Here is a 17878-nt window from a genome sequence, read left to right as displayed (position 1 = left end):
TATGAATACCTCCTAATGTTGATGTCTCTTCCGAACCAGGTTTGTTAATTATAACGCTAGCTTCTCAGCTTTTGTTAAGCTAAGCTGACTAAAAATGTCTCGCGTCTGTGATGTAGAAATGGACAGAAATTATAGGACAGGCACGGCAGAGTGTAGATTTCCTCAAGGATCAAGATGTGATACGTACTGTGCAAAATATTCTCCAGGTCCTTCTTCCTGCTTTTATACTTTGACTGGTTGCAGAGAGCTTAGTTGGAATTGCCTTGTGTTACTACTTTTAATCCATGGATTAGAAAGATTTTTGTTCCACAATATTATCAAGCATAATTTCATATCGTCAGTATGTTGAGCTCCTCTGTCTGGTCGTCAATGAATAGATTTTGGTTTGGCTGTGCGAAGTCTTATTCATATCTTTGTGTATTACAGACAAATACTAGTGTTGCCAATTCACTGGGAACATACTTTTTGTCGCAAATTTCCTTGATCTTCTTAGATATGCTGAATGTATACAGGTAAAAACTCATTATACCACAATAATAGCAGAGCTTGGTTTTCTTTATGCATTCACTGATTTGTGTGCTCTTGTATCGCCACAACAGAATGTACAGTGAGCTTGTATCTAGCAGCATTGCTGGTGGCGGCCCTTATGCTTCAAGGACATCTTTTGTTAAACTTCTAAGGTAGGATTACCTTATGCACCCAAGATGAACATGATGAAAGGTTGTAACTGCCTCTTATCTACAAACTCGAATGATCTTATGCTTTTGTTCTTATTGAACAGGTCTGTGAAGAGGGAAACCCTTAAACTGATTGAAACATTTTTAGACAAAGCTGAAGACCAGCCACACATAGGAAAGCAATTTGTGCCACCGATGATGGATTCTGTTCTTGGTGACTATGCAAGAAATGTGCCTGATGCTAGGGAATCAGAAGTTCTCTCACTCTTTGCAACAATAATAAACAAGTAATTCTCTTGTTTTTTGTTTTCTCAATAATTATCACGGAATACACGAACTGATTGATGCAAAATTGTTTCTAGATCTAAGTTTGGTATTCCAAAAGAAGCCTTAGTGCATGATATGACATAAAAATTTACTGGCATTGAAGTTATTACAATATTAATACATGTTCATGTAGGTACAAGGCTGCAATGCTTGATGATGTGCCCCGCATATTTGAAGCTGTTTTTCAGTGCACGCTGGAGGTAAAAATTATATGAACCATGAATTTATTGTTTACAAATTAGTGTGTTGTTGTTGTTGTCTATCCACAATGAAGCAGGTTCTATGTTTGGAAAAGTATTATATTAACTTATGGAGGAGATGGAGTTTTTATTGATTTTTAGTTGGTAGACATAACTTAGAAGAGTGTCGTTTTGGATGACCTTTTTTTTAACATAAGCTTTTTTTTTCTTATTCATAAATATCTTTTTCTTATTCGACATCAAGACTGGACTTGTGGGTATGACTTAAGAGTTGGTTTTATTTTAGTTGCTTTGCTGACGTTTCATCTTTCTGCAGATGATAACTAAGAATTTTGAAGATTATCCGGAGCACCGTCTCAAATTTTTCTCATTACTTCGTGCTATTGCTACTTTCTGTTTCCCAGCCTTGATACGGCTGTCAAGTCAGGTTGGTAAATGTTTTTTTTTTTGCTTTTTGTAACCTAAGGAAATCATAGTCGTAATTTGTTTTTCAATCATCTAATTCAGTCTGGTTCACTTTATTGAATAATCTGCATATACGTTGATAGTTTTATCTTTAAAAAAGCCTTTCACTTATTTTATCATGTGCCTTGTCATGCATCAGCAATTGAAGCTAGTGACGGATTCAATCATCTGGGCATTTAGGCATACCGAAAGAAATATCGCCGAAACTGGGCTTAATCTTTTGCTTGAGATGCTGAAGAACTTTCAGGTTTTGTTATTTATTTTCTTTTTCTGTGTGGGCTATTTCCAAGTTATCCACTGAGTTGCTATAATGTGTCTCTGGTCCAACATGTGCCTCTTATTGTGATAGGCTTCTGAGTTCTGTAATCAATTCTACCGGACATACTTTATGCAAATTGAGCAAGAAATATTTGCTGTTTTAACCGACACCTTCCATAAGCCGGGATTCAAATTGCACGTCTTGGTGCTGCAGCATCTTTTTTGCCTGGTATGCATGTCCTCCCTGTTGGATGACTGGTTTGTATGTGTTTTTAGCTGGTAGTTTGTGAACACAAGGGTTGATTATGTTTTTCAGGTCGAGAGTGGGTCTTTGACAGAACCTTTGTGGGATGCTGCAACAGTACCTTATCCATACCCTAACAATGCGGCTTTTGTTCGTGAATATACCATAAAGCTCCTGAGCACATCGTTTCCCAATATGACTGCGGCAGAGGTAAAATTAAACCGGAATCTTTGCTTTCCAAGTTCTCCTATGTTTCGTCTCTTTTTCTAAGATGCCACTTATCTTAAAATTATAAATGTGCAGGTTACACAATTTGTCAATGGACTATTTGAGTCAAGAAATGACTTGTCTATGTTTAAGAACAATATACGCGACTTCCTTGTACAGTCCAAAGAATTTTCGGCACAGGTAACCACATTTTAGTTTACCTGGAATCTATTATTCTACATTTGTATTCTTTGGTAAAGCTAACTGTAAGATTATATAAGCACGAACTAATTGGATTTCAATTCATTGGGCTGACATCAGGATAACAAAGACCTCTATGCCGAGGAGGCTGCTGCTCAAAGGGAGAGGGAGCGGCAAAGAATGCTCTCGATCCCGGGGCTTATTGCTCCTAATGAAATCCAAGACGATATGGACTCGTGAGGCGTAAAAAGCCATATATGGCAATGGAGCCTTCTCTATTTGTTGAATCGGATGATCGCTGAGTTCAAAAAAGCAAAACAGAAGGAAGAAAACTTAGGGTATGAGCCTTTTTTTTCCCCTGATTATATACCTCGGGTTTTATGCGGAGCTTCCCTTTCGATTTTGAGAACTGGAAAGCTTTGGAAGAGAAGAGGGCGTAGGGGCGAAGTAGTAGTAGTGGTGTTATGTGTCGTTGGTATGGAGGGTGAATTTGAAGTAGATTTTTCACATTAGGGGGCTAATGTAGGGAATATATCTTTTGCATCGTTATGGGCATATATATACATATATGTATTTCTCATTAGCTTGATGTCTCTCTGCCCCGAGTGCTCTCTGTGTTTTCTTTCTTTTCCTCTTTTGGTGGGTGTGGGGGATTCAGTGATGTATCGTGTCTTTTAGGTGCAAGACATTAACCTTTTCCCAGGGATTGTGCAGATACTCCAATTCTTGTTGACACTAATACAAAGTCTCATTTCAGTTGTTTTGAAGTTTGTGTGTAGAGCTTTTGGGCTCGTGGGCATTCTTTATCTTCTTACCATAAATCATGTGCGATCAAAACAGGCATTGATGGTCAATCTGGTCGGCCCGTTGAAAGGTATTCACTCTTCAGATCAAGTGGAACAAACCAACCACTCATGTACTTTTTGGGGGTTGAATAAATGAATCTTGAAATCGTGTCTGAAGTGGGATACAAGATTTTTCAGATATTTGTCTGGTTTCGGTTATGGTGAAACTTGATTTTTAGGCGTATCATGTTTACTCGAACAAAATCTTGTACAGATGATAATTCCATATGGAGATAGTTCATTACAGTTGAAAAGGAACCTATGAGATCTATTCATAACTGAAATGTGGGTTTATGATGTCATGAGTCGTGGAGGTGATCTGTTTACTAAATAACTGTTGGGCCCGAGAAGCCCATGAAGATTATAAAATTAATAATTCCATAAAAATTTATAGAATAATAATCTGTAGGTTGGAATGGAAAATTCAAAATTGGATATGATCGAGTATTTCCGATTCATGCTTTGGACCGGAGAGGGGGACTACAAACGCAACCTTTCTTTATTCTCCCCTTTCTCTCAAACATTCTTCATCCTCCTTTTTTTTTTTTTTTGCAAATTCAATCGTCGTCATCTTCTTTCCCTCTTTTGGTTCGAGAGGGAAACAGGAAGAAGAAAAGGTGATCTTTTTTTTTTTGGAGCGCCATGGGCCAAGCTTTCGGTAGGCTTTTCGATACCTTATTTGGCAATTCGGAGATGAGGGTACGTTTCCTTTTTCTTTTTTTAAATTCCCGTGTTTGTGCGTGTGCTTGTATCATGTATGGAAAGTTTCGATCTTTTTCCTGAGGTTGACCTGTGATTGATTTTTATGGGGTTTATCGGTGGATTCTCGTGTTGCCCAGCTTGATTTTTGTTGGGCTTTGATCGTAACTCCATCATATGATTATGGTTTAAGTTGATTGTTTGCCATATGTTTTCCCATTTTATTCGTTCATTCTTGAAAAGATTGCCTTTCGCTTTCCATTTCTTTGTTTCTTACAGCAGCTACGCGTTTGAGGTCCCAATCCTCTTGTATTTGTAGTCAGATACCTGATTTAAACGCAACTAAGGTTACATGAAGAAGATACCATCTTGTAATTTGGCTTTTATTTAGGTGCGTCAAGTTAAACAAAATCTGGTACACCACCCAGCCTGCTGATTTGATGATAATTGCATATGGAGATTTTTTCATTACAGTTGATGGTTGGTTTTCCTAGTTGGAGGATCTTTTCTTGTCTCTCCTCCTTTTTTTCATGGCTACTGCTCTTGCCTTCCACCTTATGAATTATGATTGAACAGACAACTTTGATAATCTTGCTCTTATCCTTTGGTACTTGCGTTGCTGCTCCTGGTTCTGTTTAGTGTCCATCTAGTTATGTGAGAAATCTACGTGGTTTAGTTTCTCATTGTGCTCCTTGTGACATGAAAAGGGAAGTGATCTGATTTTGGTTATTCTCTTTTTTATTTGTTGTGTGTGTTCTCTTGGAGATGCCAGGTTGTTATGCTGGGGCTGGATGCAGCTGGCAAAACAACAATCTTGTACAAGCTGCACATAGGAGAAGTTTTGTCAACTGTTCCCACCATCGGTATGTCAGACTGCTTAATATGTTAATCTTGCAATTGTTTTGTGTTACAGAACTCAGCCTATGATATTATATCATGTCTGCTGAGTTCATACAAATATCATAAACACACTGATAAACCCTTTATAGGGCGAGGTTTGGTGATTTTGGGTTGTGTTCTGTGTTTTGTTATTTTAGAATATCGTATCGTTGTTTTTGTAACTGTCCAGACAGCATCTCTCGCTATAAAAGGAGAGCATTGCAGTATTAACTAAGCATCACTAGAGTTTATGAGAAAAGTGGTAGATCGAATACACGTCAAATCATATTCAACAGAATCCTAACACCATAAATCCTCAAGCAGTTTATCACACACCCATAATTTTGTTATGTAATGCAATCATGACAAAGATGTTTTATTCCTTCTTTTTTTTCCTTTTTCGTCTGAATGGTCATTTTTTTGTCCAACACATGCTGGGTTTGGACTTTCTTACAGGTTTCAATGTTGAGAAAGTTCAGTACAAGAATGTGATGTTCACAGTTTGGGATGTCGGTGGCCAAGAGAAACTGAGGCCCCTTTGGAGGCATTACTTCAATAATACCGATGGACTTGTATGCCTCTTTTTCTTCTGCCCCTGTTTTTATTTACAATTGACTCGTCAGTAGCGCGGTTTTCGTGTTGCATATAATTCTTACATTCCGTTGTGAAAGATCAGATTTAGGCAACTTGTTTGTATACTTCATTGTTAAAGCAGTCTCTGTTTATCACCAGTGATCAACCTCGAGGAATTTAGTCTACTATATCCACTGCTGTATTAATTACTGATCAATGATGTGCAGATATATGTAGTAGACTCCTTGGACCGAGAGAGGATTGGGAAAGCGAAGCAAGAATTCCAGGTTGTACCTTAAAATTGCTGAATCCCTTTAAGTAAAATCATCTGAAGTAGTTTCTTTCCTCTGATTGTTGATTGATTGATTTCATCAGACCATCATAAAAGACCCGTTCATGCTCAACAGTGTCATTCTGGTATTCGCAAACAAGCAGGACATGGTATGATTCCTTCCACCTCGGGGTTTATTCCTTTTTCGAGTTTTTCATTCATGTTTACGGATTCCTGAACCCGTAATGCATCAGAAAGGAGCGATGACACCGAGGGAAGTATGCGAAGGGTTAGGTTTGTTTGATATCAAGAACAGGAAATGGCATATACAAGGAGCATGTGCTATTAGTGGAGACGGCCTCTACGAGGGCTTGGACTGGTTAGCCTCGACGCTCAAGGAGGTCAAAGCTTCTGGATACTCGTCGATTATTCCCTCGTTTTGATCTTTTCAGGTAGGAAAAAAACGAGAAAGATTCGAGCTTATTCATTTATATTCAATCTCATATTGTGTTCCTCCCCCGTTTCTCATCCCTGGCAGGTAATATATGCACTTGATCGATCCACTGCTGAAACACTTCATTTCGGCTTATACAATATGGTAATCAATCAAAAAATGTGTAGAAACTGTCATTGGTTCTGAAAGCTAAATCTAGTGGTTGTATCGATAGGGCTCTTCCATCTATGGGAACTCTTGTATATTATGTTGGTGAAATGTATCTCTCACCTTGAAACTAGCTGCATGAATGCTGTCTGAGAATTCCCTTGCATCATCCCCCTGATTGTGCGGGGAAAAAAAGAGTCTATAGTGATTTTTTTTTTAAAAATGTTTATTAGACCAGACCCAAAAACAAAAAGCAAGGAAGAAAAAGGGATCTCAATGAAGTGAATGGTTGATGAGGTTGAGACGAAGACGGAGGAAGCAACAAACCAGTTCAGTTCAGCCAATAAGATTGCCTGGCAATGTCTGCAATGCGGTTCGGTTGCTCTTTATGGAGAGTTCCTTCACCATCTTCGTCAGTTGCCTTAGGCTCACGTCCTTCAACCTCTCTTCGTTAAGCTCGCTTTTCTTCTTCTTTTTCGGCATCTCTGCCTTGTTTTCGTCGTCAGCGAGGATGGACAGTTTCAGAGCCGACGAAGACTCTTGTTTTTTCTTGCTTGAAGACTGGACTGGTGTCGTTGTTGAAAGCGTCGGTCTTGGAAACTGGCCCGAGACTGATTCTGCTGCAAATGGAGACACTGGAAGAGGAGACATGTTAACGGCAGATCCCCCTGTCTTGTTTTCTTCGAGGTTTTTGTCCTCTCCTGATTCAGAATCTTCCAGTTCTTCGCCCAAAACAGCAGTGTTTGAATCTGCATCAGAGATGATATCTTCCTCTTCCGAGTCGCTTTCATCAGATTCAGAAGACTCACTACTGCTGTCTGCCTCCAATGTATCAACTGTTAGGCTCTTTAGAACTGAGCCCCCCGCACAGCCAGCAGCATCAGACTTGAACACCGTTTGGTTTGAATCCACGCCGGTATTATCTTCCTCTGATTCTGAATCATCACTGTAACTGTTACTTTGTTCAGACTCAGAGTCCTCGTCATCAGCGTTGATGTTCATTTGCTTATCATCTTCACTCAAGGGAGAATCCAGGGTTTCTTTGCAGGTCTCCATCTTGTCATCATCATCTGATCCTCTAGTCATATCTTTTTCATTCGTTTTCTCATGGTCTATAGGCCCTTCCTTGAATTCAGAGTCCAGGATTTCTTTGCAGGTCATCACAGGGCTTGTGGCAGAAGCTGGATGACCTAACACCTCGGAATCCTCGTCCTGAATCGTCTTTTGGGAAGAATAGAGGGATTTAGCCTGTGGTGATCCATTGTCTTCAACTTGGATGGAACTATCGAAAGCTTGAGTAATCTCAGATTCTGCAAAAATTGCATCAACACTTAGAGTTTGTGAACATGAGAGATAATATGCTTTCAAGTAGAGCAACCAATGTAAATTGGTAAGCGCACCTCTTTTTTCTGGTTGAGTTTCCTCTTTGTCACCTCCCTGACAAATGTCAAGCTCATTCATATTCCCGTTGTAGGTCTCGGATTTCACATTGAAGGCAGAAAGATCAACACGATCTTCTGATTCAGGCTTTACAGAATCCGGATCATGGTCAATAGTGCCATTGTTATCCTCGAGGCCTTCATCTCTCGCATCCCATTCTTTCTCCAGTGTCGCACTTAAATCTCTTCCTTGGTTAACTTCAGGCTCTTCAGTTCTTTCTGAATTATCATCTGATTTTCCCTGGAACTCAAAACCTGCATATACCACAGAACCTGATTACATACACATTATGAATTTTCTAAATAAAGGAAACGATAGAGCCCTTCTGTTCTATCTCATCCCTTGCAATAATCAAGAACTAAGCACAGTAGTGGCATACCAGCTGGTTCCTTCTCCTGTGTCGCTTTTTCCTTCTCTGTGTCATTGTGCTCCACAGGTTCGTCCAGATCTTCTTTAGGCTTCAAACTCAAGTCAGCCATGCATTTTTCTAACAACCTGACTGACCTTCTCGTGCTGTAAACCTTCTGAACAGACACATTCTCCTTAGTCTCCAGTGCCTTGCTTCCCAGAGATGATGGTGGCAGAGCCTTCCTTCTAGTGCTTTGTGCAGCTGGAGTTTTTGGCACATTAGCTTCAAGCTTGACATCACTTTCACGTACTTCTGCACTCAGCAGCGCATTCATGTTACTGTTTTCCTGGTCCATTTCTCCAGCAAGTGACTTTCTTGTCACACGGCAAGAGCGAGTCATCGACTGTGAAGTTTGGGTTGCATCTTTTTTAGCCGTCCTTCGTGTGGTTCTAGTTGCCGTACGAGCAGTAATTGCCACACTGGATGGAGATAGGGGAGCAGCGGGCTCCGTTTGGTTCAGGAACTCTTCGAGTCCTTCAACCTAGGGAGTGAATCAGAAAGAAGTTATGACCTTTCGTTCCAAAAAATATCAGTTAGATTTCACAAACATGCAGGACACGAAACTCTATTCAGGGTCTAGATCTAAAGAAATTCAGTCATAGTAACTTTGAAAAATAGAATGACACCAACTCCTGAACCACAACCTTGAACCTACCAAAAACATGTAGATCTATGCGGTAAAACCAAATCACTAACTATTACGGACAAATGTTACAGAATCAATCCACCACTTTTGGATACAGAATCAATCAAGAATTGCAAGTGTCACATTGAGATATTCGTATAGATACACCACAGTAACAATCAATAAGAACCACCGAGCTGATCTATGCAACACAAACGAAGGTAATCGACCAGCAATGACAGGGAAATTTGAGACCCTGGCCAAGATTAACCGCAGAAGGCATTTGGATCTCGCTTTGTTAAATAGATCCACGTCAGGATCGACCAGAACCTTTCACATTTTGATAATCAAACACTATCAGCAGAATCGATTTAATGCTCCGAGCACATGCTCAACACAGAAGTAGCAATACCTCTTTAAGCAACTATATTTTTTTTTCTGAGATCTCGGCTATTTTGACAGTACCTCAAGTTACAGGACCACAATTTTACACAATCTACAAAGTACAGAAACTGAATCGTTCAAATACTATAAAGGACGCATCAGTGTAGAATAAGGAAAAATTCAATGAAAAAACTTACAATCTCAAGAGCTTTGAGAGCATCGGCCATGGCAACGTTGGTAATGTTGGCCGGAATTTTGTTCTTCTTGCAGAGAGATTGGAGATCTCTTCTCGGAAGGCTGTGGAAATCCATCTCGGGGAAATTGAGGGAAAAGTTTCGGCTGGTTGCTGTTTGGATGGAGAGAAAATGAGAGAAAAACAAGATGTTTCTGCTACCGTTTCGAGGCTCTCAGGACATGGTTATATATACGTCTGAACGGAGGAGAAACCCTAGAAACATGACCGTTGGAGCGGAGGTTTGAAATTTGAATGTACACGCTCCGAATTTTTTTTATTATTTTTTCCTCCCCATTTTGGGAATTATACAGTTTATACTGGTATGGGTTTGTAGCCCATGGGCTTTTAAAAAAACTTAAAGCCTAAAGCTTGTAACTGGGCTTCTACACAGCCTAGGATATGAAAAACGTAAAAAACGCGCTTATTGAAGCGCGTGAGCCATCCGCGCGTGTAAATGCGCCCGGCGCTACTCGCCATCACCGTCCGGAGGAGAGAGAGGAAGGGGGAGAGAGAGAGAGACGGTGGAGAGAGAGAAAGAAGAGGGGGTAGGCGGAGGTTTTAGAGAGAGAAACTCGTTGAAGAAGGCGAACCAGACCTTCCATTCGGTGGAAACCATAGGATTGACTTGTTACCGATCCCTCCGCTTCAGTTGGTCTTGGATCCGGCGGATGAGCTGTTTTCCCGGCAGATTAATACACGAACGAAGAAGAGATTGCTTTTTGGGAGAATGGTAGATATTTGTGGCGTGTTGGTCGTAAAAGCAGAACAGAAACAGTGATCTTGACCATTGGTAGGCAGATAGAGAAAGTGAGAAAGAGACGGAGATAGAGAGAGAGGGAGAGAGAGAGATGGGTAGTCCAAGATCAGGTCCGGCTGATTGCACGGTGGGTTCGATCGTATGGGTGCGAAGGAGGAACGGCTCATGGTGGCCGGGGAAGATACTGGGCCCAAAAGAACTTGACGCAACTCATCTCACATCTCCGCGATCCGGGACGCCGGTGAAGCTCCTTGGCAGAGAAGATGCAAGTGTGTAAGTCTCCCTTTCTGCTTCTTCTCCTGTTTGATTATGCGACTATTTGATTTGGCTTCAGTTTCAGATTGAAGTATCGATCCGTAGATTGTTTTCAAGATGTGGACTGATGGTTTTCTAAGATATTGTCACTAGTCCATTGCTGCTGCTGCTTATACGAATTACTTTAAAATGGTTTCAAATGCTCTAGGAATTTTCTTAGGTATGTAGTGGTGTCTGATGCCTTATGGTGTTTTACTCTTTTTCCATGTCTTAATGGAGGTGGAGGAAGATGGAAATCTGACCCATATCTGACTTTTGTGTAAATGATTAAGCAACTTGGATTCAGTTTTGTGGATGATCTTTACCTTACTAAGGCTTGCATGGTGATCCAAAAAGTTATTTTCATCATTCTTGAAGTAACTGTAGCTACTGTAGTTCAAGTTTCACAGATTGTTATCTTGTTGGACATTTTATCCTGTCTCATAGCTTATTGTTACAGTTGCTTACAGTTGCCTAGCTTATGGAACATGAAGGGGATGCTTGGTCATGAGAAATAATTATGTTGTTCTAGCAGTATTATCTTCTATTGTCTCGAGTACGGAATTCTTGTTCAGACGAGTGATGGTTATTTTGGATGAGTTTATCTGTTAATGCGTCAGTTGTGTGGATAGATACTTGCTGGATAAGACGTGTCTGTGTCGTGTTTATAATTCCTGTTGATAGGTAATAATATTTTCTAAATTATTTTTTAGGGATTGGTACAATTTAGAGAAGTCCAAGCGTGTCAAAGCCTTTCGGTGTGGTGATTTTGATGAGTGCATTGAGAGGGTGGAATCTGCACAAGGGTTGCCAATAAGAAAAAGAGAGAAATATGCCCGGCGAGAAGATGCTATTATCCATGCTCTTGAACTCGAGAAAGAAATGCTGAAAAAGGAAGGGAAATTTGTTACGGAAAAGGTTAGAAATAAGTCTCCTGATGCAAAGAAAGAGAGGTTAGTCGTCTCTGGGGATCAAGACATCTGTAATAGAAAACAAGAATCCATTGGATGTTTAAGATCAAACCATGTTGGTGATGGTCTTTATTCGCAAAAAGAGAAAGAGGAAAATCGGCCAGATTGTGAGGATGATCATATTGAAGCTGCGACTCGGATGAGAGGATTGCAAGACCTGGTGCTTAGAACTTCATCTTCAAAGCGAAAGTTGCCATGTTCTAATGGTCCTATTACTTCGTCAAAGTCTGTGGCAAGCGGTAACTCTCCAGCTTCTTCTAGTGGAGACCATAGCGTGGACAGGTCCAATTATGCCCTTGGTAAGATGCTTTGTAGAAGGTCTTGGTAAGTTTGAGTGTATAATTCTAGATGGAGTTGATTTGAGTCATCTTCAAGCATTTTGGGTTACAGCACATTAAAAGCTCTCCGAACTCACCTCAATGCTCCTCGACATAAAATCATGGTGCTGTTTTGGCTTCTGTTCAGGAAAGGAGCACATCGGGAGTAAATTCCAGAACAAAAGGCCCAGATATATGTTTGCATCAGCTGAGTCTAATGATGCTTTAGACTTACATAACAGTTTGCTAAGTGAGAGGAAGATGATGCAATCCTCATTTACTGGTGATGGTTTCCATCATTTGCTTTCAGAAGAGGACCCCCCTGAATTTTTAGAAGATATCGGATCCGATTCCTCTGAATCTGATACTGATTCTTCTGATACAGAGGAGGATACGGATGACAATATACCCATGTTTTCAGGTGGAAATGTTTTTAATCCCTTGCTCTCAGTTTTTTTTTTTTGTTTTTTGGCAGTTTAAGACTAATTTCTTATTTTCGCCAAAATGTTTCACTTTTGGAGAAGTTTTATGTTTTCTAATGTGTCTCTTCTGCTTTTGAGCTACTTTGTGTTTGTTTTTTGTTTAGAGCTCTGTGCTCTTTGGGTCCTATAGTCGCCAAATATTTGCTAACTAGTGTTAAAATTCTCTCTTTCCAGGTACTGGGCAACATTCAGAACGCATCCAAAGTGCTTTTATTAGACATATGACAGCAGAAGATGAAATCACGAGCAGTGAGGATCACGATGTGTCATCCTTTTCTGGTGGCTCTTCTTACTTCTATCCTCCCAATCATGATTTTGGCAATGAAGCTGTTTCTAAATGGCGGCTCAAAGGAAAAAGAAATGTCCGTAACCTTCCAAGAAGGTCTACGGGTAAAACCGGTCGATTTGAACATGGGACATATCGTGATCTAAAGAAAAAAGCATTTGACCAAAAGTCACTCGGGTATGGTTTGGATTTTGATGGGGCAAATGATACGAGTGATGGAACCGAAGACACTGACCCCCACGAGAGGGAGTTTGGGATCAAAATGATTGGACTATCTGACGAGGGTTGTCTTCCTTCAAAGAGGACTGCATCTAGATGCAGGAACATATTCAACAATGACATGCTTGACTGGGATAGTGATCCTTGGGAAGGCCGGTCTGGTACAAAAAGGGACTGGGAAGAAAAAATTGAGGGTGTCGGACTGGAGTTTGATGCTTCCCGGCAGTTTGGTGAGAAAATGCATTACCGGTTGATAGATGTGGATGTAGAAGTACAAGGAAGCTATCAGAGAGGGCCTGTCTCCATCATCTCCCTCGTGAGCAAGTTGGATGGAAGGGCGATAATAGGGCATCCGATTGAAGTTGAATTCTTAGATGGTTCATCTGAGACATATTTACAGACTGTTGATTACTTTGGAAACGAAACAACACACCGTGACAAACCTTTCATACTTCCCCCTACATGGAAGACAGCCAGAAGGAGCAGTTCACGGGTTCCACGGCTGCATCCATTCTCATCGCTAGAAGTCGACGATTCTTTGCCAGATCAGGGTAGAAAACCACTGGTTAAGAAATCAAGTTTGAGAAACTTTGGCGGTGATGCTAACACACTAAGGAGAAGCGAAATGGGCATACCCCGAGCACCTAAAGAGAGAAGGCAGCAGCAGAAGAAGCAGATAAAGAAAACAAGTGCATCATCAGCTATTCAAAAGATGAGGGCACTCTCATCATTTGGCAGCGAACAAGGGTACGGGGTGAAGCCATTATGTGACAAAAGCGGTATTAACTCACAGATGCTCGATCTCTCTAACAGGCAGGTATTAGCAGGGCCACCCACAGTGGCCTGCATACCGATTAAATTAGTATTCAGTAGATTACTTGAGAAGATAAACAGGCCGCCATCAAAACCAGCTGCAATGAAAATGGGTATTCCGGGTAGTAGTGAGAGAAGAAGAGATTAAAGCATAGGGAGTGACACTGTGCAGTTCACTTGCAGGTACAGACATGGCCACATTTCTCTTAACTATCAAGTTTCCTTCATAGGCTGAGAGAATCTCACCTGTAGGGGGATGGAATAGGGTGATGGATCTTTTTGGGCATCATCCAGTTTTAGTTGTAGGAAGAACAGTTTACATAGAGAGAGAAGGGTTACTGGTACAGAAGGGGAAATCACAAGCAAGCATGTATTGCATTCATATACATAACAGCAATTGTTCATTTTATTACCACAACAGGAGTCTCTCTTTGCAGCCATATATATGTTCATGTGTCTCTGTTTTTACATCTACAAACAAAGTCCCTAAACGTTGTAACCTCCAATATCCCCCACAATGTTGTAAATTTAAGAGCTTTTTTGCAAATTTCTTCAAATGTTTGGACATAGATTTTACAGTTTATCATACATACATATATATATATATATATATATATATATATATTGCAAATTTCTTCCATCCGGTCATGTGAGTCGAACACCATATTGAACACAATAACTTTGTTGGTAGATATAGCAAATGTATATATTTAATACATTAAATATTTCTTTTTAAAATTTTCAAAATGCCCAAAAGGTTTAAAAAATAACGATGAAAAAAAACACTTGAAAAAAGGTTTAAAAATATAGGCCCAAAAAGCCCAATTAAAAAAGGCCCATTAAGTATCCTAAACAGACGCAAAGCAATACACGTATTGGGTATTGTACACCTCTCTGCCACGTGCTTCACGTGCGTATGGTACACCTCACTTCATTACCACACGGTTCTTTCATCCTTTTACTTTTAGTTACAAAAGCTCCTTTCTTCCAATCCAAATTCCATGACAACCCAAAATCAAACTCAGACCTAATTCTCCCTCAGTGTTTGATTTGACCTAGATAGGTTCCGTATTTTGCGGCGAAAGATGGCGCTTGAGTGGGTTGTGTTGGGCTACGCAGCTGCGGCGGAGGCGATCATGGTGGTTCTGTTGACCTTGCCGGGTCTCGACGGTCTCCGCAAGGGATTGGTCGCCGTCACTCGCAATCTTCTGAAGCCGTTCCTCTCCGTCGTTCCGTTCTGTCTCTTCCTCCTCATGGACATCTACTGGAAGTACGAGACGCGTCCTTCGTGCGACGGCGAGTCCTGCACTCCGACGGAGAATCTCCGTCACCAGAAATCCATCATGAAGTCTCAGAGAAACGCGCTCTTGATCGCCGCCGCGTTGTTGTTCTACTGGATTCTGTATTCCGTTACTCATCTGGTCGTCAGAATCGACCAGCTTAACCAGCGGCTCGAGAGGCTTAAGAACAAGGATTAGATCGCGATTCTCAGGTTCCATTTGCTGTAATACCTTTTTCTAAATTTCAATGTCGTTCTGTATTCCCTCGTCTCGTTACGCCTTTTCGTGCTTGTTTACCTCGTTTTAATGTTGCTTCTGTTTCCTGGAGATCGAAGGATATATAATACAAGTGCTTTTGCCTTATCTAATCCATGTCCGGTACAGTGTTGTCTCTCTTGTCGTGTGATCGACCCATCATCATGTCCAGTGGAGATACATTGATTGATTGATGAAATTGAAGATTGAGTTGATAACCTACAATAGCTTGCAGGTTACAGAATCAACTTTTCATCAGTTGGTTAACTCTGGTTTGAGATATCAGATGGCAATGGAAATCGTCTGTTGGATGCAATGCCTATGCTGCATCTGAATTCTGCTCGAAACCATCTTCAGATTGTACATATGATTCTGTCATAAACAGTGAATTAACCTATGGGAAAGAAACTTGGATCCTTTTGTACTAACATTTCGTTTACTTCTCCATGTATGCATCTATCTATCACCATTCATGTGGAACACCGATCCTCGTACGGTAAAAATTGGTAAGATGGATCATCCTGATCAAGGTTTGATGCCTTATTTTTGCAAAAGATTGAAACGCAAACATGTCTCTTTATTCAAAAATCTCAATCTGACTTAAAGGGGATTCATATTGCAGCGTCAGGAATTTCGGTTGCTGTAAAGAGACAACTCGGGTTTATCCTGATGCCCCCCCAAATATCAAATTGTTCTCGGACACAGAGTGGAAGAGTTCATTGCTTCAACTGAAAAGAAAATAAGGTACATCGATTTCTCTCTACGGGCGACGAAATCTAATAAACTAAGCCCCGAAACCGAGAAAGCTTGATCAGATCTATCAGGTGCTCAGACAAGCCAGAGGCTGAACTGAAGAAAAGATCCCATGAGCATTGTTACAAACTGAATAGATCTTGTTGCCTGGAACTGCCGGTTTCATCACCACGCTGTTCATCACTATGTCCGTACATCCGAGGTTACTGTTACAAATGAGTTGAATAGCTTCCTCGTTCGCAGAAGTACCATGCACATTATCGTACCGCACACCGCTGACTCGAACTCCACCCTTACCCTGTTTATGGATGAAATGTACCTTTTTTTAACATTGTGTAACTAATCAAATAAATATTTTTTATAAATGTGATTTTGCTCATTTACTTACTCCTTTGTTGCCGTTTGATGCGTAGAATTGGTCGACGATGATAGGGTTCTGTGAGGCTTCAACGTGGATGTCCTTGAATGAAATCTTCCGGGCATATCCCGAACCACCCTGTGAAAGAAGAAGATCGTATAAAAAAGGTAAGACATTGTTGGTTATAGATTTTTTTTAAAAACTTTTCATGTGACATTCAGCTTGGTGGATCACCTGAAAAGTCTTGATTCTCACACCATTCGTTGTGTTAGTCAAAGTGCAATTCTTCACCGTCACTTCCTCTACAGCTGCATAAGATCCATGCGCTCCCAGGCTTCCAACGCTGTTTGTATCAAACCATATGGTCAGTATCAAATTCTGGGTTTGATTTCTCAATCACATGCAAATTTCTTTATTTATAAAGATCGTTTTCGGGATTATATAATAATGAGAAGAAAAAAATTTGTCATCACCTGATGCCATGTCCAGGTCCACAGAAGATGCGACTGATGTTGATAAAAGATGAACCAGTATTGATGGCTATACAATCATCGCCGGTGGCTATCGTGGAATCATGAATGTTAACTCCTCGACTGCTCGATATGTCGATACCGTCTGTGTTCGGGCTGTCCTCCGGCGCCGTTATACTGAGTTTCCACACGTTCACGTTCTTCGAGTCGTTTATACCTATATGATTCCTCGGGCTGTTCAGGTGCCGAAGCTGAGACAATCTGAGACCGTCGCATTTGTGGAAATGCAATGCCTGCCCGCAAATATACGTATCAGTACGGATAAACCACTACGTATACGTATACGCGTAGGTCGAGTAAACGTATAGACTTACTGAAGGACGGTCTTGTACTTTCCCCCACCAGTAAGAGCCTTGACCGTCGATCAAGCCGCCGCCCGTGACAATAAGTCCGGCGACATTATCGAAACCAATCCATGAACCGTATCTTCTCACGTCCCATGTGTATGGCGGTGCCACGAGGTGACCCTTTATCTGAAATTATTACAGACATGATTGAATACAGATTTCAGCGCATATATATATATATAAGAGCATATATTATAAACGGGGACATGAATGAAATACGATAAAAATCGGAAACGTTACAAGTACCACAACAGAGACAGGGGTTTTGCATGGACCGCCGAAGGTGAGAGGCTTAAGCATGAATGTTTTCCAATGAGGCACGAGTAACGTTGATTGGCCACTCCCTCCCTTGCAGACAGCTTCCCATGCCCTCAGAAAAGCCTTTATCACAAAAAAAGGATTACGTATAATTAAACCCTAATTCATACGAACAACTACAAAGAAATCAAACACACATACACTATACATATATATGTGTATGTATATGGATTACGTACCTGAGAATCATCGGTCTTGCCATCGCCGACAGCACCAAAGCTAAGGACATTGGCGAACTTGCTTGTCGCCTCGAAGCCGTACTCCTGAGCTTCCGTACAGAAACCCGGTTTGATTATTTGAATAAAGCATAGTAATAACCCTAGAAAAAGAGATAACTTCTCCATCGTCAAAAAGAAGG

At 40.8% G+C, this 17878-nt stretch overlaps 5 protein-coding genes and 1 pseudogene across 7 annotated transcripts in view; 4 read left to right on the top strand and 2 right to left on the bottom strand.

Moving 5' to 3' along the window:
* Positions 1 to 3346, top strand: part of LOC104802918 (protein EXPORTIN 1A-like) — a 9848-nt gene extending 6502 nt beyond the window's left edge. Inside the window, exons 22-33 of the mRNA XM_010526743.2 lie at positions 26 to 39; positions 117 to 206; positions 427 to 512; positions 600 to 680; positions 782 to 964; positions 1138 to 1204; positions 1521 to 1631; positions 1809 to 1916; positions 2019 to 2156; positions 2244 to 2381; positions 2475 to 2579; positions 2700 to 3346. Coding sequence (XP_010525045.1) covers positions 26 to 39; positions 117 to 206; positions 427 to 512; positions 600 to 680; positions 782 to 964; positions 1138 to 1204; positions 1521 to 1631; positions 1809 to 1916; positions 2019 to 2156; positions 2244 to 2381; positions 2475 to 2579; positions 2700 to 2819 — 1241 coding nt within the window. The 3' untranslated portion in view covers positions 2820 to 3346. The remainder of the gene's footprint in view (positions 1 to 25; positions 40 to 116; positions 207 to 426; positions 513 to 599; positions 681 to 781; positions 965 to 1137; positions 1205 to 1520; positions 1632 to 1808; positions 1917 to 2018; positions 2157 to 2243; positions 2382 to 2474; positions 2580 to 2699) is intronic.
* A 512-nt stretch (positions 3347 to 3858) lies between these two features.
* On the top strand, positions 3859 to 6773 carry LOC104802915 (ADP-ribosylation factor 1-like 2). Of its 3 annotated transcripts, none has more exons than XM_010526739.2 (7): positions 3859 to 4123; positions 4896 to 4986; positions 5459 to 5574; positions 5803 to 5862; positions 5951 to 6016; positions 6101 to 6298; positions 6681 to 6773. In XM_010526739.2, exons 1-6 carry the CDS (start codon positions 4067 to 4069, stop codon positions 6287 to 6289), a joined length of 579 nt encoding a protein of 192 aa, XP_010525041.1. In that variant the 5' UTR covers positions 3859 to 4066; the 3' UTR covers positions 6290 to 6298; positions 6681 to 6773. The 3 variants fall into 3 exon arrangements, with proteins under 3 accessions (XP_010525041.1, XP_010525040.1, XP_010525042.1); XM_010526738.2 differs by lacking the exon at positions 6681 to 6773 and adding an exon at positions 6385 to 6580 and having other exon boundaries at positions 3861 to 4123; XM_010526740.1 differs by lacking the exons at positions 3859 to 4123; positions 6681 to 6773 and adding exons at positions 4562 to 4603; positions 6385 to 6580.
* On the bottom strand, positions 6669 to 9715 carry LOC104802916 (dentin matrix acidic phosphoprotein 1-like). The gene is made up of 4 exons (XM_010526741.2): positions 9503 to 9715; positions 8267 to 8777; positions 7848 to 8141; positions 6669 to 7757 (listed from the first exon to the last, which is right to left on the bottom strand). The coding sequence occupies exons 1-4, from the start codon at positions 9614 to 9616 to the stop codon at positions 6784 to 6786; spliced, it is 1893 nt and encodes a 630-aa protein (XP_010525043.1). The 5' UTR covers positions 9617 to 9715; the 3' UTR covers positions 6669 to 6783.
* Positions 9716 to 9816: 101 nt separating this feature from the next.
* On the top strand, positions 9817 to 14244 carry LOC104802917 (uncharacterized protein At1g51745-like). Its single transcript, XM_010526742.1, has 4 exons — positions 9817 to 10570; positions 11305 to 11861; positions 12028 to 12300; positions 12536 to 14244. Exons 1-4 carry the CDS (start codon positions 10389 to 10391, stop codon positions 13825 to 13827), a joined length of 2304 nt encoding a protein of 767 aa, XP_010525044.1. The 5' UTR covers positions 9817 to 10388; the 3' UTR covers positions 13828 to 14244.
* Positions 14245 to 14696: 452 nt separating this feature from the next.
* LOC104802914 lies at positions 14697 to 15327 on the top strand. Its single transcript, XM_010526736.2, has one exon. The coding sequence runs from the start codon at positions 14765 to 14767 to the stop codon at positions 15155 to 15157; it is 393 nt and encodes a 130-aa protein (XP_010525038.1). The 5' UTR covers positions 14697 to 14764; the 3' UTR covers positions 15158 to 15327.
* Positions 15328 to 16322: 995 nt separating this feature from the next.
* LOC104803122 lies at positions 16323 to 17864 on the bottom strand (annotated as a pseudogene).
* Between the last annotated feature and the right edge of the window lie 14 nt (positions 17865 to 17878).

The sequence above is a fragment of the Tarenaya hassleriana genome, unplaced genomic scaffold (assembly GCF_000463585.1).
Source record: "Tarenaya hassleriana unplaced genomic scaffold, ASM46358v1 Cleome8, whole genome shotgun sequence".
In the NCBI taxonomy this organism is placed as follows: domain Eukaryota; kingdom Viridiplantae; phylum Streptophyta; class Magnoliopsida; order Brassicales; family Cleomaceae; genus Tarenaya; species Tarenaya hassleriana.
Note: the sequence above shows the minus strand (reverse complement) of the source record. Positions and strands in the feature narration are given on the sequence as shown.